A 25,429-nucleotide genomic window follows, 5' to 3' on the forward strand; every position below is an offset into this window, starting at 1 on the left:
AAGTTTTGACTTGAATGTATGGAATATTATATGTCTTTAATAAATTCAATAAAAAATAAATAAAACTTACAGCCTCTTGTTCTGTGGCCTGTGGAAAATGCTACAGATGACTGTGACTCATTTGAACCCTTTTCAGTTCAGTGGATTTTATTTTCTCCATGTGTTAGCTGTTTGAGTGATAGGATTGTTATTCAGAGATACTGGAAGTCTTGGAAGGATGCAACCTGAGACCTCCTGACCAGTCCGTGGAGCCAAACAGGGCCAGTCTGAACAGCGCGCTGAACTCTTAGTGCTGTAAGCAGCTCTTCGGGGATGTCGACTGTGTTCATATTATGGTAAAGTGCTATGCGCCAATATACAGCAAAATGTTACAAATCAACTTAGCTGTAAAAAGTTGCAGGTAACCCTCCACCCCATACATAAAGCTGGGCTACCAGAAAGCGTACCTGGGCTAGCAGGTCTGCAAAGCTCGTAAGCCAGCGGCTACCATGTGCATTTACAGTTAGTCCACCCCTTTATGTAGCAGTTTCCCTCTTCCATTGTGCATCACCTTTCGTGGACTTTGTTCCTCATAATTTCAAATCAGACTGATCCATGGTGTGTTTTTTTTATTATTATTATTACATTTTACTGACATTTAACCAAAAAACAGATCTCACAACAAAATTAACAATATTAATAACACTAAAAAAATGTCATTAAAAAAATGAAATAAAATAGTTAAAGTCATAACATACAAATAAATGACATCGGGCTAACGGAACTCTAAAAGTATCCATTAAACCGTATTCCACGAATGAGTGTAATAATATTTTAGCAGTTCCTTTTTTAAACTCTATAATGCAGATAGCCATTTAGAATATTTGTTAAATAAGTTGAAACTTTCAGACGCTTACATTTACGGGGAAAAAAGACCTAAACGATGCCCGAATCGAGGTGCAACCTCAACAATTCTATCCACTTGCAGAGCTTCTCACCTCAACCGACTACGACCAACGAGCCCGCCCGTGCTATGCGTACGTCGTGACGCACAGGTTGCGTGACCCCGCGCGGGTATCACGTGCTCCGGTCCTTTAGCCCGGATCTCGGCCAAGCGGGTTGCCTGTGGCCGTCGCGTGTTGGTGATGCTTCACTAAATCGCATTGCCGTCTTCTTGAAGATTTTTTCTTTTTCCAAAGCTGAGTAGTAAACTCCATCGCCGCGATGCCTGCGTATTTCCAGCGCCCCGAGAACGCTCTCAAGCGGGCGAACGGTGAGTGCAGAGGACGGTGTCCGTCCGTGTGTGTGTGTGCGCGCGCTCGCGACGGGCCTGCGGAAGCCATGCTTGTCGAAGCCGGGAAGTCGGCGGGTGCCTCATGACGAAGCGCGAACAGACGAGGGGCCTTTGCACCCTCGATCGAGTGTCCACTTCACTTGGCCGAGCCTCAGTTAAAAGTGATATCGACTTGGGGGACATGTGCACGGCTAGGAAAAAAGCGTGCGGCCCCAAGCCGGGGTGTCGTGCTGCTTTTGTGGTTGACACGCTTCACAATATGGACGGATCGCAAGTCCGGCGGGGCGGCAGACTGACACTGCAGTTGTCACTAATGTGACTTTTTTTGCATTGTGTCGTGTTTTCGAACATAGAGTGGTGCGCATGACTTCCTTTTTAACCCGTTATCAGATTTAATCATCAGCACGGTTATACGTTGTAGCCATATGTCCGTTACAAACGGACATTTTCTTTTTAAACAGCTGTAATCTTTCCTTATCGTCCCCACTCCGTAATTGGCCACATTGTCGGGCCATTTCTTTGCAGTTTGTGCTTGACTCCCCTGAGACGTGAAGCTTTTGGCTCGGCGTGACAAGTTCTTTCTTTTAACGCTGCATTTTCCTTTCTTCCAGAATTTCTTGAGGTGGGCAAGAAGCAGCCTGCTCTTGATGTTCTTTATGACGTGATAAAGAGTAAAAAACATCGAACATGGCAGAAGATCCACGAACCGATTATGCTGAAGTATCTGGAGCTCTGTGTGGATCTTCGCAAGAGCCACCTGGCCAAAGAGGGCCTCTACCAGTACAAGAACATCTGCCAGCAGGTCAGTTTAAGTGGAAATAAAACCCAAAACTAAACTAAGAGTTGTTCACCATGGGCAAAGTTCTGTTTGCTGTCAATTTCAATGTAACGTTTTGTGCAGTTGACTCCTATGCAGGATCTCATGAAATGCTGTCCAGATGTCAATCCCATAAATTAACGTCCTCCATTTTAACTAATTGCTCCATTTAGTAGCATGTGCCCAGTTTACTCTTCATAGTTTATCAATAGAGAGACCATACCTTGTGCTCTGTCAAGAGAAAACTAAAACTTTATAGTCTGTGTGTGCGCTTATGTATGTGTGTTTGTGATATAGCGTTATAGAGATATATAAATGTACAGGGCGAGTCAAAATTATGCTAACATTTGAATGGCAGAAACAGTTTATTCACAAAACATACTTCATATGTGCAAGATGATTTACAGGAATGTCTTGTTCTGTTCACCACCACGTTCAACACATGTACCATATGTGGCACATAAATCGTCCACAAAAATTGTATACAAGTATATATACATAGCAGAACCGTTAAGTGTTAACATCATTTTGACTCACCCTGTACATATACAGTGCATCCAGAAAGTATTCACAGCGCATCACTTTTTCACATTTTGTTATGTTACAGCCTTATTCCAAATGGATTCAATTCATTTTTTTCCTCAGAATTCTACACACAACACCCCATAATGACAACATGAAAAAAGTTTACTTGAGATTTTTGCAAATTTATTAAAAATAAAAAAAACTGACAAATCCCATGTCCATAAGTATTCACAGCCTTTGCTCAATACTTTGTCGATGCCCCTTTGGCAGCAATTCCAGCCTCAAGTCTTGTTGAATATGATGCCACAAGCTTGGCACACCTATCCTTGGCCAGTTTGGCCCATTCCTCTTTGCAGCACCTCTCAAGCTCCATCAGGTTGGATGGGAAGCGTCGGTGCACAGCCATTTTAAGATCTCTCCAGAGATATTCAATCAGATTCAAGTCTGGGCTCTGGCTGGGCCACTCAAGGACATTCACAGAGTTGTCCTGAAGCCACTCCTTTGATATCTTGGCTGTGTGCTTAGGGTCGTTGTCCTGCTGAAAGATGAACCGTCGCCCCAGTCTGAGGTCAAGAGCGCTCTGGAGCAGGTTTTCATCCAGGATGACTCTGTACATTGCTGCAGTCATCTTTCCCTTTATCCTGACTAGTCTCCCAGTCCCCATCCCCACAGCATGATGCTGCCACCACCATGCTTCACTGTACGGATGGTATTGGCCTGGTTTCCTCCAAACGTGACGCCTGGTATTCACACAAAAGAGTTCAATCTTTGTCTCATCAGACCAGAGAATTTTCTTTCATGGTCTGAGAGTCCTTCAGGTGCCTTTTGGCAAACTCCAGGCGGGCTGCCATGTGCCTTTTACTAAGGAGTGGCTTCCATCTGGCCACTCTACCATACAGGCCTGATTGGTGGATTGCTGCAGAGATGGTTGTCCTTCTGGAAGGTTCTCCTCTCTCCACAGAGGACCTCTGCAGCTCTGACAGAGTGACCATCGGGTTCTTGGTCACCTCCCTGACTAAGGCCCTTCTCCCCCGATCGCTCAGTTTAGATGGCCGGCCAGCTCTAGGAAGAGTCCTGGTAGTTTTGAACTTCTTCCACTTATGGATGATGGAGGCCACTGTGCTCATTGGGACCTTCAAAGTAGCAGAAATTTTTCTGTAACCTTCCCCAGATTTGTGCCTCGAGACAATCCTGTCTCGGAGGTCTACAGACAATTCCTTTGACTTCATGCTTGGTTTGTGCTCTGACATGAACTGTCAACTGTGGGACCTTCTATAGACAGGTGTGTGCCTTTCCAAATCAGGTCCAGTCAACTGAATTCACCACAGGTGGACTCCAGTGAAGCTGCAGAAACATCTCAAGGATGATCAGGGGAAACAGCATGCACCTGAGCTCAATTTCGAGCTTCATGGTAAAGGCTGTGAATACTTATGGACATGTGCTTTCTCATTTTTTTTTTTATTTTTAATAAATTTTTCAAAAACCTCAAGTAAACTTTTTTCACGTTGTCATTATGGGGTGTTGTGTGTAGAATTCTGAGGGAAAAAAATGAATTTAATCCATTTGGAATAAGGCTGTAACATCACAAAATGTGAGAAAAGTGATGAAGCGCTGGGAATACTTTCCAGATGCACTGTATGTAGAGTGTGTGTAAAATAAAAACAACCTTCCTGTCTGCCACCCCACATCAGAACGTCTGATGTGAGTAGTAGAGATACAAGAAGTGCATTTTTAAGACTGAAGCCAGGAAACATTATTTTACACAAAGAATTGTGGGAATCTGGAACAGACTACCAAGACAAGCAGAAACCCTGACAGCCTATAAGAAGTAAATCAAGAACAGCCACCCATTAATATAATGTATGAGCGGCAGGGCAACTTTGAAACAAATTATGGAGCAGGTTATTGTTTCAAACAAACAAATTGTGTGAAATAAAGACTTTTACTATTTAACACAGATTATAACAAAAGTAATATCACCACAAATGTGAGAATACGCAAATATATTTAATACAATAAATTGTCCAGGCTTAAAAAGCCAAACAAGGAAGCATCCGTATGTCTTATTTCTTAAAGTAAAATCCCAGCGTTGGGGTGTAATGTCTGGCAAGTAGACAGATACTTGCCTGAGCAGGCTGGCTGAGCAATCTTCCTGACGTGTTTTGAGAAATCTTTCCTAATTCTGAGCCAAGCCAAGCCACTCGGTGTGTAACAACCCCCACAAATTAGGTGAGTAATGTATCCAAATGGGGTGATAAATACAGATTTCAGTAATTGTTACTTAAATGGTTTCGATCATTTATAGGCAAAATAATAGGAAAATGTATTAAATACTGTAACTACGGCTTATATCACAAAATTGCAAGGAATTAATGGATACCAACTTCTGAAACTAAGAGTAAAGAAACAATTTGGTCAGAGTTAATAAGGATACATACTAAAATAACAATAATGAATGTAATGAAAATAGGAAGAAGGCCCACCTCATTAAAACATTCAGCGCATAGGGGAACATACAGGGAGAGTGAAAAAAATATATAGAATGAACTGTAAGAAAAAGGTTCAAATCATTATTTCTGTCAGGGAGGTAACAAAGAAAATGGTTAGGAAGAACAATAGTGGGCATTACCAGACTACCTGGAGAGCATCCAACTTCATACGTGGTGAACGTGAGTGTTCACATATGGCATCCCATTTCATCAAACTCTTCTATCCCTGAACCGTTACACGAATCGGGTTTGTATATCCAAAAAGCTTCATGGTATTGTATCAGATTATTAAAAATGTAATGCTGGCCATGTGAGTGAGGTGTCTGAACACAGCTCATTGTAGCTGGCTGCGTGTGGACCTGCGTGCCCTTTGCTGGCCCCTGTCCATTGCCAAAAGCTCCTACATTGGGCACCTGAGCGTCAGAACTGAACCATGGAGCAATGGAAGAAGGTGGCCTGATCTGGTGAATCACGTTTTCCATAGGATCATGTGGATGTCCGGGTGCGTGTGTGTCTTTTACCTGGGGAAGAGATAGCAGCCGGGTACGCTATGGGAAGAAGACAAGTGGCAGAGGCAGTGTGATGCTCTGGGTAAAAGTTTGCTGGGAAATCTTAGTTTCTTAGTACCATCTACCTAAAGATTGTTTTAGACTAGTTACAATCGTTCATGGCAACGATATTCCCTGATGGCAGTGACCTCTTTTAGCAGGATAACACGCCCTGGCACATTGCAAAAAATTGTTCAAGAATAGTTTGAGAATCACGACCAAGAGTTCAAGGTGTTAACTTGGCCTCCAAATTCATGCACTGGAGAACAAGTCTGATCCATGGAGGCCCCACCTCACAACTTAGAAGACTTAAAAGTACCTGCTGCTAACGTCTTTGTGCCAGATACCACAGGACACCGCCAGAGGGCATGTGGAGTTCATGTGCTACCAGAACAGCGCTAATGTGCTGAGGCAAGGGGCAGGTGGATTTAATGTTGTGGCTGATGGGTGAATATTATACCATGAAAAGAAACAAACACCGTGATTAAAAATCACAGGTCAGCCAGACGAGTTAGTGAATTTGACTTTGAAGAGAAAGATAACAGCAGTGAGAAGTTATTGGTACTGTATTTCAGCTATTGCCATTGTCATGCTTGTTTTTAACTTTTTGATTTCATAAACCAGTCATATCGCAACACACTTACTTTTTAGTTGTATCGTAGGAAACGTTTACTGAAAGAACCTGAAATAAACCCATACACGATAAATTACATGAATTACATGCAGTCCTTCCAGTTCTCTCTGTAGAATACACCGACTGTATTGTCCACACCTTCCAAACTCTGCCTCTGTTCTGTTACACCTTTTTGCGCCAGTGTTTTGTTTTTTTTTTTGTATGGGTAAAGCTTTATTGTAGTAATATTTATGGGTAAAACTGTCCATCAGGACCATGTAAACACGTAGTCAGAGCACCAATGCTGTGGCATGTCAGTTAGATAGATACTTTATTAATCCCAAGGGGAAATTCACACACTCCAGCAGCAGCATACGGTTAAAGAACAATATTAAATTAAAGAGTGATAACAATGCAGGTATACAGACAGACAATAACTTTGTTATTATAATAATGTTAACGTTTACCCCACCCCCATGAAGAGTGGCATAGTGTGACGGAAGAACGATCTCCTCAGTGTGTCAGTGGAGCAGGACGGTGACAGCAGTCTGTCGCTGAAGCTGCTCCTCTGTCTGGAGATGATCCTGTTCAGTGGCTCCAGTGGATTCTCCATAATTGATAGGGTTGATAGTTAGACTGAAGTGCTCATGCGGCTTCAGCACATGATCATCTGGAGACTCGTATCATGCAGTGGGAGTAACGGCTCGTCTATGATCACTAACAATCACAGTGTATGCCCGGCCAAAGAGTTAGGGTTTAGTGAAGTATGTTGAAGCTGTAAGTAACAGGCCACATTGGTTTTGATGTTAAGTATTCGTTTTTTGATAGAAGTTGTCTTGTGAGGTGGTGAGCTTGTCTTCCTAGTTATCATTGTTGGTCGGATTTGCTACAAATCACAGTGCAGTATTGGCATGAAACTCTTAAATTAGATCTGCCCTATTATAAAATGGATTTAAATAAATGTCTACCAACAGGAAACTGCAGTTTACTATCATTTTACTGAAGCACCACCTCCTATCGTTGTTCACTTCCATCTTTTGAACAAAAAAAAGTGACTCTGCATGCATCATAGGAAAAACAAAAATCGTACTTTGTTTCATCGTGGCTTGTCTAGAGCGCACATTTTGCTTTTTCCTCATCATGCGTTCAGATGACATGCCTCGCCTCAAAAAGCACCTGATGCTGAGTGTTGATTGGTATTGTGAGCTTGCAGTGTACAATGTGCGTGCTGGAGGGCAATGGTATAGATGGCACAGGCTTTAAAAACATAAAAGACCACGCTTTAATATTCTTGAACAGTGTAAGCGGTTTATTTCAGATTTATTACATTCCATTTTGCCCACAAGCAGTGCTTGAAGTGGAACCAGATTACTGGCAGTACTCTGTTCAGGCAGCGTCTTGTTCCTTCTCCTAATTTATTACCCTTGGAGGTCAAAGTGCGTGTATATTAGTAGAGGGGGATCCCCATGAAGTATTGAAGGCCGCTGGTACTAGGCCACTTGAGACACTGCCCACAAGACCAATGAAGCACCACCATGCCACCACTTTTCTTGTCCTAATCTCGCTGCATAGGTTTGGTAAACTATATAGCCTTCAGCTGTGACACAATACAGCCGTGGATGAGCAGGTTAGGAAAACGGGTGGTGAATGAAAAATATTTTTGACATTGCTGATAATTTGCATTAGCCTGCGGATCAGTCACTGACTGGATGAGCTGACATTCCATTATGCAGATAACCTGCCACGGAGGACCTTTTTAAAATGGGCAAATCAGTCCCCAAAGAATTTCAACTCGTGTGGCCACAGTGAATGGTCATTTTAAAAACAGCAATGCAAGGAGTGACAAACCATGGGCACTCAGAGTCTACGAGCATCACAGCAGCACGTTATCTGTGCTCTTCTTATTCAGTCTGTGTGCATGACGCACTGTGCCCTGGTGCTAAACTCGGGAATCTCGCTCCTGCTGCTTTAAATATGAGTGCCTGACAGCTTTTTTGTGATCCACACAAGCCTAAAAAAAATAAGGCTGCAGTTTGGCACTTTGATGAAATTGCTGCAAATGGCCAGAGCCGATCGGCGATGTCACTGACCTTCTGCTCAGCCCTAAGACCTGCCTCACTTCTTTACTACATTAAAAGTTAAGCTTGTTGCACACACAATGCGTTAGGATTCTAGAGTCATATATTCTACAGATGTACCCAGGGTAGGGGATATGGAATTGCCTCTGTGTGTTGCCCCTAGGAGTGTGTTGATACAGTATTTACTGCCTATGATAATGTCTTAATTGTTATTTTAATAATAGGCGAGCAGAAATGATCAAGTATGTCCATTACTTTGCAAAAAACAATGAAAAACACGCCTCGAGAGTCCGCACATTCACTGTCTTATGTAACCTAACGGACTAAACGCCTGCTCAAAGTGTGTAGCTGCCTAACAATGAAAGAGCAAACAACGACGGGGATTGAAACAGCCTCTCAGTTAACGTTGTTAGGTTTAATTACAAGATGTAGGCCATCCTCACTCACGTTTTGGGTTGTTTGACTTTGAAAAGACTGATGTTGCTTAAAAGGCAGCAAACTGTAAACTTTATCGGAAATTGGTTGCCATTAAAGACAGCTTGACAACTAACTTGTTTCACCATCTGTGAAGTAACCTCTGCACAGGTTATAAAGAATATGCAGAACTTGAGGAGTTGGCTCTCCACGACAGAGGGGTATTTTTCGTACGTGGATTACTCGTTTAGCCGGATGTAATTGTTGACGATTTGGCCTGATCCTGGATCTGTCGGTTTTTCGAAACTCTGGAAGTGTTGTCATAGCAACACATCCTAATCCTCAAAGCTGCTCGGAGCGGGTTTGTTCGATGTAAACAAGGATTAGCTCCCACCCTTAATCAGTGTCCGTGCATGGAATTCATTCAGTTATGGCTTCACCGTTCAATTGATATCGGTACGCAGATTATAAGAAGAGAATTTCATATAGAGAGGGTTTTGCACGATCGGCAAGATCCTTTATTGCTCCCGGAGGAAATTCTTTTCGAAAGATACCGCTTTAGCTGAGGGGGAATATTGTACCTCAAAAATTAGCACCTTATATTCGAAGTCAAACTCGGCGAAGTCGGGCTCTCACAACCACACAGACAGTAGGCATTGCTTTGAGGTTTTTTGCAAGCAGCACTTTATATACTGTAGGCGATGCGGAAAATCGATCAAAAAGTGCAGTTTGCCAGGCAATTCGTAAAGTCTGTTTGGCTCTGAAATATTTCCTTCGGGTTTTCATTGTGTTTCCTGGACACCTGCGTGTGCAGACAAAAGAGGCGTTTCATGCCATTGCAGGTAATACACAGGCAAAAACACCCAAAGTTCCATAAAGAATCTCTCAATCAGCCTAACATTCTCATTACCAGGATTTACAAATGTGATTGGGGCACATGGAACTGATCAGAGTGGAGTTTGATCAAACATTATTTGGAAAATGTACCTCTCCTCCTGATGAATAATCAGACACAGTGTCTTCATCAAATATTTGACCTTCGTCAGTATCTCGTTGGTCAGACACAGGTTCAAGGGATATGACATTCCCTGCAATTGACCCAACAAAAAAAGAGAGCTATATGGAACTTACCTATTGCACACATGTAGGACAAATATATGCAATGACCATCCTTTACTTGAAGTGAAGTGACCACTGCACCCTGCCACTGGTTCTGAGGAGGAGCTTCCCCCTGGAATGCCCTCAAAAACTGGGCAATGGGCATTTTGCTGGAGAGCCAACTCTTCTGCAGGGGTTAGGTCTGGACCGCTTGGACCTCCACCTCTTTTTTTGTCTGCCTTCTTATTAGCTTTAAAATGAATGTTTTTAATATTATGATTATTTCAAAAATTCTTTAGTTATATACCAGTATTTACCAGTTTGAAGTATATTCTTGTACTTCACTTTAACCTGTTCCTGTGTTCTCCTTGTGCTCACATTTGATCTGGAATTATGACATATTAAATAATAATTAATCTGACACATAGGAAATGAAACGCTGCATTCAGTAAGTACAATGCACACTACTTATCGTTTAATTTGTCAGCCACTTTTTTCCAGACGTCTTTTCTGGTTTGGGCTGCTTTTGCAGTGTTACCCCCTGTGCATATTAAATCTTGAAATTCTTTATGTCCTTCTCCACTTGTGTGGAAAAAAAATGCGTCCGTTCTTTCGTCCTTTTGTTGCAGCCTATTAAAGACTTGCTGATCATGTTTTCTAGACTCAATATAAATGGGCTTTTCAATCAGCGCGCACCTTCATCTCAGATGATTAGATCCAGCTCGACTAATCTACTACACGGCTGCGTTTGAAAAACCGACTTATCCCAGATGAGTTTCACCGACATTAACTTATCCAAGATGAGGCACCTGATCTCGGATGATTTAAGCGACGTACGGAAAATACCCCCCAGGTCTAAATCACACAAGGTACGCGCACAAAAACACACTTGTGAAACTTGAGCCAAATCACTCTGCAGAAAAGTGCTGTACGACGAGAAAAACGGTGGATGGCATGACATGGCTACGAGAAGAACGCATGGTTTACATGACATCAGAGAGCTGAGCTAACGTCAGTGTGCTACAGATTAACAACTGTTTTGAACATTGGCTTCATATTGCCCTTGTTGAGTAATTTGGGTTCTTCTATAAAATGCGATTTAAGTGAAACTGACCTAGTACAGTACAATTTATTTTTGTGTAGCCCAAAATCACACAAGAAGTGCCACAATGGGCTTTAACAGGCCGTGCCTCTTGACAGCCCCCCAGCCTTGACTCTCTAAGAAGACATGAAAACTCCCAAAAAAACCCTTGTAGGGAAAAATGGAAGAAACCTCAGGAAAGGCAGTTCAAAAGGAGACCCCTTTCCAGGTAGGGTGGGTGTCAAAAAGAAGGGGGTCAATACAATACAAAAGCCCTGAGTACAGAGCCTGTTGTTAGTGTCAGGCGCCCAAAAAAAATATCCGTTTGGACAAATTATTAATCTGTTCAAACAAATTACGTAATTTGTTAGAATGATTTATTTTGATTTCCATAAGAAGTATATGCCTATCGGGTGCGTTTTATTTTGCAAGCCATCTTGGTTAGGCGTCCTCAATTCCTCAGTTTTCTTTCATTATTTAAAACACTCGCACGTATCCCTGCCTCCTCGTCTTGCTCCGTCCCGTCCCCATGGCTGTAGAAGTTGGATGAGGGGATGACACAAGCGAGGCAGGAAAAATGAAAAAAAGTCTTTTGGCAGCTACTAAAAAAAAAACACACACACAGGAATTCCGAGAAGGTGTCTCTGCAGTGCAAAGTGCCATTGAGAAAGAGATGAAGACGAGACCAGAGGTAGGCAGTGATGTAAATGCACTTGAGTGGTGGAAAACACAAGAGGTACATTTCCCAAAGTTGGGGAAACTTGCATAAAAAGTCCGTGTGTATCCCCGACTTAAATAGCCCTTCTGAGTGGGCTTTCAGCACTGGAGGAAATGTAGTAACAGGTAGCCGCGCTGCTCTGAAGCCACTTGCTGTGGACATGCTGGCCTTTCTGTTACACAACTTGAAGTTTCCGCAGTAAAATTTTACAATTGTTTGATCTTTTCTGATATTTTTTACTCTGTATTGGATGGAACTTGAAGTTTGTAATTTGTTTAAAAATGTTATAGGTTTGGGTTTTCTGTATCTTTATACAATATGACAGAACTTGGTTACAAATGCTATCGTTTTTTTTTCCCTGTGCAGTATTTGACAGAACTTTGGATTTTTGCACTATAGGGCAGTCGGTTAGATTGTCTTTCTTGCTCGTATGTTGCACATTTCACCTTACAGCAGAGCAGTTTGTTTATCCGAACTGTACTGTAATGTTCAGGCCCTGTAGTTCAGTTAGGATTTTTATTTTATTCCATTTGGATTCTTATCTTGTTTACATTAAAGTTAAGCGTCTCTTTAAAATGCCCTCATTAGAATCGTTTTGTGGTCTTGTGTAAATCCTGTAGGCCACTTGCTCTGTTTGAGCTCAGTAATACTTTGACAGTTTGTGTTATTTTACTTGTGTTTTTACTCACTAAAACCCGTTTTACTTAACTGTTTCTTCAATTAATCTCATTAGTGAGGTACAGTTAATATCCTATTAACAAGACCAAGCTAGATCAATAAGACTTTTACAAACTCGTTTTTAAAGGGTGCAGAATATCATCATTTTTTGCTAATATTGCACACCCCTGAGGGCTCTGCATCAGTCTGTCGTGGTGAAAAAGGAGCTGAGCTGTAAGGCAAAGCTCTCAATTTACCAGTCGATCTGCGCTCCTATCCCTACCTGTGGTCATGAGCTATGGGTAGTGACCGAAAGAACGAGATCGCGAATACAAGCGGCTGAAATGAGCTTCCTCCGCAGGGTGTCTGGGCTTTCCCCTTAAAGATAGGGTGAGAAGCTCAGAGTAGAGCCGCTGCTCCTCCGCATCGAGAGCAGTCAGATGAGGTGGCTCGGGCATCTGATCAGGATGCCTCGTAGACGCCTGCCTGGTGAGGTGTTCCAGGCACGTCTAACCGGGAGGAGGCCCCAGGGAAGACCTGGGACACGCTGGAGGGACTATGTCTCCCGGCTGGCCTGGGAACGCCTCGGGATTCTCCCGGAAGAGCTAGAAGTAGTGGCCGGGAAGAGAGAAGTCTGGGCATCTCTGCTCAAGCTGCTGCCCCCGCGACCCGATCTCAGATAAGTGGAAGAGGATGGATGGATGCACACCCCTAGTTGCCCCCTGGCCCTCCTAATTTGATGGTACTGGCTGTACACTTAGCTATGTTTTTAGTTTCGGTTTTAACCAAATATTTCCTGATAATCTACATTATGAGTGGCAAGTTTGTGTTTTTCTGATAATTTCCCTAGCAGTGGAGTCTGAATCAATGGAAATTACATAAACTTTATGCGAAACCAGCAACAGAAAATCCCACTGTGTACTGCTGCCTGAGTACAGTAAATGAAATTATGAAAATTATAATATTGAAATGAAAAATGACTGGTGTACAAAGCAAGCTACTGAATATACCGTGCTGTATGCATCATATTTAAATACATGAATTTAGAAAAGGAGTGAAAGAAATGTTGATTTCAGGCCGAGGAGTGGTAAAGGGTGCTATTATGAGAACAACTGTCAGTTCTTCCAGAATTTTTTTTGGTGTGAGGCTGTTGACCGAGTGTCGTCATCTGTGTTAACTTCCGGCAGTAGCCAAACTGACGTGATGCAAATGAGCGTTTCGGGGCTGATGTTCACTTTTAAGGTGTGTACATATTCAGTGCATTTGTTTGTACAGAGTTTGCTCTACGTGAATTCTTGCATCAAGGCAGGAGGCACAATGCAACGTTAATAATGCACACCAAGCAGTAGTAAGCTAGGATGTAGAACATGTATAATGATTGATACATGGGTGTCAGACGTCCTCATTGGCACAGTAAAACTCTCATACCAAAAAAATAGATTTTGTAATCCATCTGCATGGTATTTTATTGTGAAAAAGCCGCATTAGACTGTTGTGTATTGACATGTCAGTGCTCTGCGTGATGCTTTGATTGCAGTTTATTTTATGGTTTGGACATGTCAGCAGACTGAACTGAAGATGACTACCACAAAGCATCATGCACTGCCACATAACAGGAAGAAGATCTAGAGGATGACAATGAAAACGCTGGATTGATAACATCATTGAAGACCTTGATTCACGGCACATTAGTCTGTGGCAAGCAGTTGATTTAATAGCAGACAGGGCTAGTTGGTGACATTCGGTGACCTCATCGTTGGCAAAAAGCTGATGGAAGGGGGAAAAAAAATAATTTTATGCATTCATTTTAATGACATTATTATTACACCTGTGACCCCACAGCTGGCCTCTGTGAAGTATGTTTTGGGGGGGGGGGGGGGGGGGTGACGCCGTTAATGAATGAAGCAAACAGTGTGTAGTTAAGCCTGTCATTTCCAGGCCTGCATGTATCTGCTAAAACCTTGGACTTATGACTGCAGATTTTATTCAGACCCAAGTATTTGTATGTATGTGGTTTGTACACAGTATAGACGTGCCTTAATTTAATTTGTTTGAAGGTGTGCTTCAGTGTACTTAATTTGTGCAATAGGTGAACATCAAATCCCTGGAGGATGTGGTCAGAGCCTACCTGAAGTTGGCTGAGGAGAAGACAGAAATGGCCAAAGAGGAATCTCAGCAGATGGTGCTGGACATCGAGGATCTGGATAACATTCAGACACCAGAGAGGTAGGTTTATGGTGATTACTTCTGTGCCAGACTACATTCATTCATTCATTTTCCAACCTGCTGAATCCGAACACAGGGTCACGTGGGTCCGCTGGAGCCAATCCCAGCCAACACAGGGCACAAGGCAGGAACCAATCCCGGGCAGGGTGCCAACCCACAGCAGGACACACACAAACACACCCACACACTAGGGCCAATTTAGAATCGCCAATCCACCTAACCTACATGTCTTTGGACTGTGGGAGGAAACCGGAGCGCCCAGAGGGAACCCACGCAGACACGGGGAGAACATGCAAACTCCACGCAGGGAGGACCCGGGAAGTGAACCCAGGTTCCCAGGTCTCCCAACTGCGAGGCAGCAGTGCTACCCACTGCGCCACCGTGCCGCCCCGCCAGACTACATATTTTTTGCAAATGTGTCTTTTATCTAAGATCAGAATTCTTTTAAAAAGTACTCCGTCCAATTCATTTCAGTTTATTTTTGCACAGCACTGTTTACAGAGTAATATTTCTATTGCACTATTATATTGGATTGAGGATTACTTGTGTTCTGTGTATTGTATTTAACCCCCCCCCTTTTTTTCTTTTTGACACCCACTGCATGCCCAGCCTACCTGGAAAGGTGCCTTTTTCTTTGAACTGCCTTTCCCAAGGTTTCTGCCATTTTTTTTCTCTACAAGGGTTTTTGGGAGTTTGTTTTCTTGTCTTCTTAGAGAGTCTGGGGGTCTGTCAAAAGGCAGGGCCTGTTAAAGCCCTCTGCGGTACTCCTTGTGTGATTTTGGGCTACATAAAAATAAACTGGATTGGATTGCTGGCCGAGAGTGCTGTAACAGGTTTACAGGTAACATAAAATAAATTCATAATGAACGCATAAAGAGACAGATTTGGATTAACAGACAGGAAAACAGTGCAATTCAAAACTCAATACATGTAAATGAAACCTAACAGTATTTGTCCATTATTTCAGTTGTTGAATTTTGTGAGAATAGGGATCAATCTGCCTGTTTTTATACATTGGCTTGTACAGTTCATAAAAACCCTTTCTTACATAGCATACATTTTACATTTATTCAGTCACATGAAGAGCAAAGCCGCAGGTTCCAAGTGAAATAGTAGTTTGTTTGTTTTTTATGAATCAGTTAGGTTATAGGATTAATGCCACAAGGACAGGCTTAAGTCATATTTGAATTGAGGGGAGTTCTGTTAGATCATAGGGTCCTCTTCTGCTTTTGGACATTTCATTATAAGCTGTTACTTCATTAAGAGACTGATGTTTGGGCTACACTTGGTGCTTATAATGTTAACCTCATAAGAACCTCATGAAACAGATCTTTTGTTTAACAATAACTGTAGTTTGCTTTTATGAATTGAGTGCATGCCAACTGACATCACTTCATACGTTTCCTTGTGCAACTCTTTGCACTGTGCCCTTCCTACACAAGGCCTGACAGCATGACACACTTGAGTGAAATGTTAGAAAAAGCAAATTTGAATATTATAGACGAACATTGAAATTGGAAAGTGACTTATGAGGAATTACAAAACATCACCAGTTAAAAATACCTGAGCAAAGAAACACAAACCAGTTAATGCATATCCATCCATTTTCTGTCACCTCTCCAGGTTGCAAAGGCAGCAGTCAAAGGTGAGATGCCCAGGTGTCCCCTTTCCCCATCACCTCCTCCAGCTCCTCTGAGGGGATACCGAGACATTACTAGGCTGTTCTAGAGAAATAACCTCTCCAGTGTGTCTTGGGTCTTCCCCGGGGTGGTCTCTCGGTTGGATATGCAAGAAACACCTCCCTGTCATCTAGGAGGCATCCTAATCAGATGCTTGAACTGCCTTGATTGACTCCTTTTGATGTGGAGGAGCAGTGGCTCTACTTTGGGCTCCTCATCCTGCCACTAAGGCTGAGCCCAGAAATGTAATGTTTTTGTTCCTGTAATATTCCAGACCTTTGAGGACTGTGTTATATCCAGTTATAGTTTTGGTATGAAATTGTGTGACTGTTTGCTGTTATGAATTGTGTTTGATGAAACTGCAGTTACAAGTATGTCGATGGATGACTTAGTTGCTGAAGTTTAGGCCAGGTGTGTTCTGGTGTTAATTCTGATTCAGTCCACCGACACACGTAACAACAAATGCCTGATATCTTATTTGAGATACCTTGTAAACAAGATTGTAACGGCTGACCCCTTACCCACCCAGCAGCTACACTACCAGGACCTGTGGCCTGGATGAATTACTGAGAAAACCTACCTATACCAAGCCGTACCTCTGACAGATATTTTCCTTCCTCTCCAATTGACGGTTCAAAGACTAGCAAACAAGAGCAGATATGTAAAATAAGTGTAGAGATTTATTAAATACAACACAATGACGGATACAGGAATACAATCCACAACGTAAAACATATCTCTATATATCCCTCCACCAAAGCAGCAAAGTGTAAACACCACATATACAATAACAAAACCTCCATTGCCCTTGCAAACGTATAATAAAAACGAAACACAAATAATATCAGTGGATGAGTACTGAATGACAGTGAACGTGAAATTGAGTCCGGGTAAATCACTGTCTAGAATATGGATGACTGATCAAAAATGGATGTGTTTGAAGCTCCCGTGTAAAACAGAACAACCTCACCGTACTTGGTGAATGGTGGATTATAATGTCCAACCCAGGGATTTCTGGAGATGATGGTGCTGTCATGATTTCGGCGGAATGAGAATCAAACTGGAATCAGGCACGATGTAAATAATAGCAGAATAATGTTGGTCGGTTGTTGATACTTGAAATCTCCGTCTCTCTCCTTCCTCCTCCTCCTCCTCATTCCCTCCTGATCATTTAAATAATGAAGAGCCGGATGTAACTGAAAAAACTCCGGTACTGACGTGTCCAGGGGTTCGCTGCCTCCCCGCAACATCCTTCCCCGTTTCTCATTACGGGGATGAAATTGAAACACACATATTAGTTTAAACGGAGTGCTGTGACGAGACGCAGCTGGGTGCAAACACTATAAACAACAATACCTATGTGGCCCCGCTACAAGATATTAAGTGTTATTGTTACAGACTTTAAAATTCTTATCATCCTCTTCACCTTTTTACATTTCTGAGTTCTGTCAATGTCCCTTATCCACCTTCTCTATACAGTTTGGTCCTACACGGCCTCCCCTGTCAAACCCTTTACCTTCAAATCTTTTACTACTTTAGCCAAGCCTACCCTTGGACTGGCACCGATTTGGGCTCATTTGCCTTCTTGGGATTTTGAAATAACAGAAGGAAAGTTTGAGACCATTTTAAATTGCTTCTCATCAACTGTTTGCTGGATGCACAAATACGGTGTCACAGCCGCAAGTGTTAACTGCCTGATAAGAGGATTTGTGGGCAAAGTTTATTTAAAGTGTCTTGTTAAAAATCAACATTGAAAGAATAGCTGTGACGTATCATCATCGCTTACTGGTTCATGTGGTGCTGACATTGATTTTGTTAGTGCTCGTCTATTTTTCAGTTACTGAAAATAAAGCTAAATGAACAAACTGAGTATATCCATATGCCAAGATTAATATAACTAATTTATAATAGTCATATCTCTGTTTTCCTAATTTATTGAATTTGATTGGCTTTCTTTTTTAAATATAAATGCCAGTTACTGGCTACATGGTCATAAGTCAAAGTGCATAGTTTTAGCAAAAAAACGTACTGGCTAAGGCTGCTGGCAGTAATGTGTATGCAATCTTAATCATTTCTTTTTCTATTTTCCAGCGTCCTCCTAAGTGCCGTCAGTGGAGAAGATACCCAAGACCGAACAGATCGGCTGCTGCTGACTCCTTGGGTCAAATTTCTGTGGGAATCTTACAGGCAGTGCTTGGATTTGCTCCGCAACAACTCGAAAGTGGAGCGTCTCTATCATGATATTGCACAGCAAGGTAAAAGACAAATGTGGTGCATTTAAAAAAATGAGTTCTGTTTGGTTGATTTTAAGTCCCTACAACAGTAAAAACTCTTTGTTGTGTTCTGGCATTTTACAGTCTTTGACAAACACTTTTTTTTTTTTTTAATCTTTGTAAAGCCTTTAGATTCTGCTTACAGTACACACGAAAGGCAGAATTTCGAAAACTCTGTGACAACCTAAGGATGCATTTGGGCCAGATTCAGCGTCACCACAACCAGAGCACTGCTATTAACTTGAATAATCCAGAGAGCCAGTCCATGCATTTGGAGACCAGGCTGGTTCAGTTGGACAGTGCTATTAGCATGGAGCTTTGGCAGGTGAGTAAATTCACAGCTAACTGGCATGGGTACCAAAATGGAAAATTTCCAAATGCATCAATAACATGCATGATGTGAAGAAATCCCTTTTATGGTCATTTACTTACGTAGCATACTAAAGCGGTGTGCCCCTCTTGCCACCTATGGTGACCTAATCCACCCACAATAGCTCCCTTTGCTTGCTATCAGGCCACAGGTATATTCTCATGTGGTCAAATCTCTGGCCCTGAGATTTGTTTATATTGGAAATTATTGTATATATAAGATGAATGGAGATCTACTCGCTGAAGTATTGCCAGTATTGAACTTAATGTGCGGAAGGAGTAGAGCATCTCCTGCATGATCACCACTCATGATTTTGCCAGCAGTTGAATGTTTATGCAGTTTTACATTTTGTATGCATGTGCCATTACATAGGCTTTATTTATAATAATAACACTCTACATCCGTATAGCACTTTCCTCACTACTGATAGTGCTTTCCATGCAGGGACCACCTGGGATGAGGGCCCATGATCTCCTTCCTGCAAGGCAGCAGTGCTACCACTACGCCACCAACGTTTGTCAACTGCTAACACACAACTACAACTGTTCTTAGCAGAGTAGATGTATGTGTGTTAAATTGATTGTATTGACATGAGTATCATTTTTGTATTCTCCTAATGTTGATGAAAAAAAAATAATGACCTCCAAGCTCAGTGTTTGTTTTCCGGAATTTGTCAGATTTATTATGTCCAGCCGAGAATTGCTCTAAGGTTTGCTTTCAGTTTTTACATTTGAAGACCAGAGAAGGTATTTGAAAGAGATTGGTTTGTTTTTCCTGGAGGTCTTTTTGTCAAGTTCTTGCAAAAGTTGAAAGTAAGTGGAGTCTTAAGTGCAATAGTCTCCTACAGTACGACAAATAATTACTTAAAAATAACGAAAAAACGAGCAGCTATCAGTAACTATGTACTCTGATCAGCCACGACAATAAAACCACCGACAAGTGACGTGAGTAACGTTGATTATCTCGTTACAGAGACACCTAGCAAGGGGTGGTATACTGTATATTAGGCAGTAAGTGAACAATATATTCTTGAAGGTGATACGTTGGGCAAGCGTAAGGCTCTCAGTGACTTTGAAACAGGCCAACCTTTGATAGTTTGATGAAAGGGTCAAAACATCTCCAAAACTGCAAGTCTTGTGGGCTTTTCTTGGTAGGCAGTACAAACGTGGCCCAAGGAAGGACAACTGGTGCCAGGGTCATGGGGCAAGGGTCAGCAGTATTTCCTGATAACAGTGGCCTCTTCCAGTAAGATGATGCACCCTGCCACACTGCAAGGCCAATCGATGTGCATGAGGAGCGAAGACTAGCCTGTCTGGTGCAATCCCACAGAAGAGTTACTGTAGCACAAAATCCTGGAAAATGAAATGCTGCCTGTGAGAGAAAGGTGTAGTTTAAAATGAATAGGTCCAGACCAGCCAGAGTGCCCCCCTTACCTCTGCCCACCACTGAATGTGCTTACAATGGGTATGTGAGCATCTGAACTGGACCATGGGGCAAAGGAAGAAGGTGGCCTGGTCTGATGAATTATGGTCTTTTAGATCTTGTGGAAAGCTGGGTGTGTGTGATTGTCATTTTCCTGAAGAAGAGATGATAGCAGGGTGCACTATGGGGAAAAAGGCCATGAAGGGATGGGTGTTACTTTTTAACATGAGCCACCTGCTTAAAGACTGTTGCAGGCCATGTACACCCCTTCATGGCAACAGTATACCCTGATGGCAGTGGCCTCTTTCAGCAGGGTAATGCAGTCAGCCACACTGCAGAAATTGTTCAGGAATGGCTGGAAAAACATGACAAAGAATTCAGGGTGTTGACTTGACCTCCAAATTCCCCATAATCTCAGTCTGACTAACCATCTGTGGGATGGTCTCATCCATGGAGGTCCCACCGCACAACTTGAAAGGCTTAAAAGACCTGCTACTAAAGTCTGGGTGCCACATACACATGATGCCTTCAGAGGTGTTGTGGAGCCCATGATTTGATGGTTTGGGGGTTTTGACTCGCATTATATTAGGCAGGTAGTTTAAATGTTGGGGTTGATTGGTGTAAATAAGTAAGGAAAAAGTGATATTAGTGGATGCTTTTGTCACTGTATGTGTACTTCCAGTTTGTGGTTCACTTTCTGTTTATGAAAAGTTTGACTGACTAACAATCCAAGCAATGTTTGTGTACAGAGCTTTTATTTTTCACACTATGACTTTCTGTTCCATCACAGTAGGCACATTGTAGTCGAGCCCCTTGGTGATTCAGCACCCACCAAAATTACAAGAAAACAGGAGTGTCCGCTGTATTGAGTTATTTAACTGTTGTGCCTCCAACCAGTGCTGTTCCCCAACTAAACTTCATTTGCTGTAAAGGTTCTCAGAGCCCTTCTTGTTGTTTGCAATTCTTGCTTCCATTCCACATAGAATTTACAAAATTAAACGAGCCGTCCTTTGTACCAGTGATGTGCGTATTTCTGTAACAGACGATCTTTTCCTGTTTTGAACACAGTCAACAGGGGAAGGTGCTGTGTATAATCTGAGGGTAACCATTCCTTTTGTCTCGAGCTACAATGTCCTCCTGCCTAAGCTCTCTTAGAACCTCAGTAACCTTTTTAACTATAAAACTGTTCATACACTCTGCTTTATATTCACCTTGCTTCTCATGTTTTCTCAGGAAGTGTGCAAAATTGTGTTTAAATGTCCTGTTAAGATTTTACTTGTTACACTTGAATCTGTCTGTGTTTCGAAGTAAAGCGACTGTTTTCTATTGAATTTTTTTTACACTCTGCTATAGGAAGCCTTTAAGGCAGTTGAGGATATCCATGGATTGTTCGCTCTTTCTAAGAAGCCTCCCAAGCCTCAGCTTATGGCAAACTATTATAACAAAGTTTCCACCGTGTTTTGGAAGTCGGGCAATGCTCTTTTTCATGCCTGTACCTTGCATCGTCTCTACCACCTGTCCAGGGACATGAGAAAGAATCTGACTCAGGAAGAAATGCAGAGGTACGGTGAAAACTGAACGTGATTATGGGAGTTGTGTTGGCATAAAGATGGAGTGCATCTTGAAAAACAAATTAAAAAAAAAACTTTTCAGTGTTAAATGTAAGATTATTGCAGTTTACAGTTAAAATTGAAAGCTTTCTTAATTTAGCATTTTGTATTGTAGTATTCAAGTAACTTGTTAAACGTATGATCTAGAAGAATGTGCGAGTGTATATTGATCCACTTTGCATTTATTTGTCTTTTTTCCCCCTTTTTTTAGAATGTCTACTCGTGTGCTTCTGGCCACACTGTCCATTCCCATCACTCCTGAGCGTACTGATATTGCTCGTCTATTGGATATGGATGGCATCATTGTTGAAAAGCACAGGCGGTTAGCTACCCTCTTGGGTTTGCAGTCCCCTCCTACCCGTCAGTCTCTTATTAATGATATGGTAAGAGAACTGTAATGTTTATATTTTATTAACAGTGGATCTTCTTTTTCAATATCTTCTTGTCCTCTACATCTTGTTCTGTCACACCCACCACCTTCATGTATTCTGTCACCACATCCATAAACCTCCTCTTAGGCCTTCCTCTATTCCATTTGACAGGCAGCTCTTTCCTTGGCACCCTTCTCCCAATATTACCAGCATCTCTCCTCTGCACATGTCCAAACCAACACAATCTCGCCTCTCTGACTTTGTCTCCCAACCGTCCCACCTGAGCTGACCCTCTAATGTCCTCATTTCTAATCCTGTCCATCCTCATCACACCCAATGTAAATCTTAGCATCTTTAACTCTGCCACCTTCAGCTCTGTCTCCTGTGCCACCGTCTCCACCTTATATAACATAGCTGGTCTCACTACCGCCCTATAGATCTTCCCTTTCACTCTTGCTGATATCCGTCTGTCACAAATCACTCCTGACACTCTTCTCCACCTGCTCCACCCTTCCTGCACTCTCTTTTTCACTTCTCTTCCACACTCTCCGTTACTCTGTACTGTTGATCCCAAGTATTTAAACTCCTCCACCTTCACCAACTCTACTCCCTCATCCTCGCCATTCCACTGACCTCCCTTCTCATTCACACACATGTATTCTGTCGGTCTTACTGACCTCCATTCCTCTCCTCTCTAGAGCAGATCTCCACCTCTCCAGAAGTAGTCCTCATAAAACAGATTACAGTAATCCCTCCTCCATCGCGGGGGTTGCGTTCCAGAGCCACCCGCGAAATAAGAAAATCCGCGAAGTAGAAACCATATGTTTATATGGTTATTTTTATATTGTCATGCTTGGGTCACAGATTTGCGCAGAAACACAGGAGGTTGTAGAGAGACAGGAACGTTATTCAAACACTGCAAACAAACATTTGTCTCTTTTTCAAAAGTTTAAACTGTGCTCCATGACAAGACAGAGATGACAGTTCCATCTCACAATTAAAAGAATGCAAACATATCTTCCTCTTCAAAGGAGTGCGTGTCAGGAGCACAGAATGTCACATAGATAGAGAAAACAATCTCTAGCAAACAAATCAATGGTGCTGTTTGGCTTTTAAGAATGCGAAGCACCGCGGCACAAAGCTGTTGAAGGCGGCAGCTCACACCCCCTCCGTCAGGAGCAGAGAGAGAGAGTTTGTTTTTCAGTCAAAAATCAATACGTGCCCTTCGAGCTTTTAAGTATGCGAAGCACCGTGCAGCATGTCGTTTCAGGAAGCAGCTGCACAAAAGATAGCAACGTGAAGATAATCTTTCAGCATTTTTAGACGAGCGTCCGTATCGTCTAGGTGTGCGAACAGCCCCCCTGCTCAGTCCCCCTACGTCAGGATCAGAGAAAGTCAGCGCAAGAGAGACAGAGAAAAGTAAGTTGGGTAGCTTCTCAGCCATCTGCCAATAGCGTCCCTTGTATGAAATCAACTGGGCAAACCAACTGAGGAAGCATGTACCAGAAATTAAAAGACCTATTGTCCGCAGAAATCCGCGAAAAATCCGCGATATATATTTAAATATGCTTTCATATAAAATCCGCGATGGAGTGAAGCCGCGAAAGGCGAAGCGCGATATAGCGAGGGATCACTGTATTATTTAGTGTAGCTGAATTTCTCATTATTGATTTAATTTGTATCTCTCCTGCTGTTGCCTGTTTGGCTCTCTTTTCTTGTAATCATTTTACAGATGCATTGTTTCAGCTCTATTAAGCAGATTTTAGCAATCACAGAATGTTGCCCAGTTAAGAACATGATCTTAAATTAGTACTGTTTCTGAAAATGGCATTAAGGAATGTTGTGTGCCTTTTACCAATTGGTCTTTGTCGTCTTCCAATTTAGGTTCGCTATAATTTGCTGCAGTACACTGTTTTGGAGGTGAAGGAGTTGTATAATTGGCTGGAAGTGGAATTTCACCCTTTGAAGCTGTGTGGCAGAGTAACAAAGGTAAAATAAAATTGTAGTCTAAATGGAAGCTAATTATAGATTACTGGGGCGTCTGAGTCTCTGTAATTTGTTAATTGGAACTAACAATTAAGAAGTTGCTTTTATAAAGGTGCATGTTGTTGATGTTTTTTTTTTTTAGTTGTCCTTCAGACTGGCAGACAAGAAAGGTGTTACCACCCTGACATACCCCACTTTGAGTAATCATTAGCTGTGTTTTAATATCCTGTGTTTGACAATCTTAAGTACAGACAATGTCCTTTGGTGGAGTTTACTACCCACCTTAAATTCTTTTTGCTTAGTTTCAACAAAACCAGCAGATTTCTCACTCTGGATCTGAATAGATGGATGGAGCAGGGCTGCTCTGCACTGCCATAATCTTAGAGGACCTCACAGGACATTCTAGGGCACAGCTATATGTTCTGAAAATGACAGATAATTGGCAAACCCTCTTAAAACTACAAATATCTGTGCAAAGACAAAGAAGCGGTACTCACTTCTGCTGTAAGGATTGGTCTTAACAGAACTTGAATTCACTGGGAGGAAACCAGGGCTGGGCGTTACAATGATAAAGAAAATTATTGTGAAAACTTTACCTCAATAGAAATATAAGAGGCAGTCTATAGAAACGCGATAGCACACATTCCATCCATGTTTTGATAGACAACATGAAAAGCCAATGATATTGAGAATAGTGCTGTGCCGAACTAATCATATGGCTGAAATAGAGTTACAGCCACGTCAGGTTAGAAGACTGTTGCCAGACACTTGAGACATAGCAGAGCAGTAAGAAATCATGAAACATAATGGAGTACAGTTTGCTCTTTCCTGACAAGTGTACCATTAACACTGCTTTATGTGACCTGTAAGAGTCACCTCAGACTGGGCACAGACAATGTGCTTGTGGTTCTAAGGCCAGTACTAAACTCATATAATAGCTGGTATTAATGAATATATCAATAGAAACTAAACATACTGTTCAGTTGAAGATGCATCTTTTGTTAAATTCCATTTTTCCATATTGGATAATCGACTGTATAATAAAACACCAAGGTATGTCTGAGCAGTCTGATTGGTCAGTTTGGCTTTGGTGACACAACAAAAGAGGAAGTGTGAGGTGCAGGAGAAGGAGTAAAGGCACTCACTGAGAGTCCGGAAAGTATAAAAAGAAAGCCAGAAAA

General features: G+C 42.1%; 1 protein-coding gene across 3 annotated transcripts in view; it reads left to right on the plus strand.

Moving 5' to 3' along the window:
* Window positions 1–1,055: 1,055 nt before the first annotated feature.
* eif3s10 (eukaryotic translation initiation factor 3, subunit 10 (theta)) overlaps window positions 1,056–25,429 on the plus strand; it is an 86,773-nt gene continuing 62,399 nt past the window's right edge. For 2 of the 3 annotated variants that reach the window (XM_051923600.1, XM_051923601.1), the window contains exons 1-8: window positions 1,057–1,252; window positions 1,885–2,075; window positions 14,401–14,537; window positions 18,308–18,471; window positions 18,615–18,814; window positions 21,635–21,843; window positions 22,103–22,274; window positions 24,147–24,251. In XM_051923600.1, the coding sequence (XP_051779560.1) occupies window positions 1,204–1,252; window positions 1,885–2,075; window positions 14,401–14,537; window positions 18,308–18,471; window positions 18,615–18,814; window positions 21,635–21,843; window positions 22,103–22,274; window positions 24,147–24,251 (1,227 nt within the window). In that variant the 5' untranslated portion in view covers window positions 1,057–1,203. Of the gene's footprint in view, window positions 1,253–1,884; window positions 2,076–14,400; window positions 14,538–18,307; window positions 18,472–18,614; window positions 18,815–21,634; window positions 21,844–22,102; window positions 22,275–24,146; window positions 24,252–25,429 lie in introns of all 3 variants that reach the window. The other variant, XM_028825652.2, reaches the window with a different exon arrangement.

This window comes from Erpetoichthys calabaricus, chromosome 2 (genome assembly GCF_900747795.2).
Source record: "Erpetoichthys calabaricus chromosome 2, fErpCal1.3, whole genome shotgun sequence".
NCBI classification, from domain to species: Eukaryota; Metazoa; Chordata; class Cladistia; order Polypteriformes; family Polypteridae; genus Erpetoichthys; species Erpetoichthys calabaricus.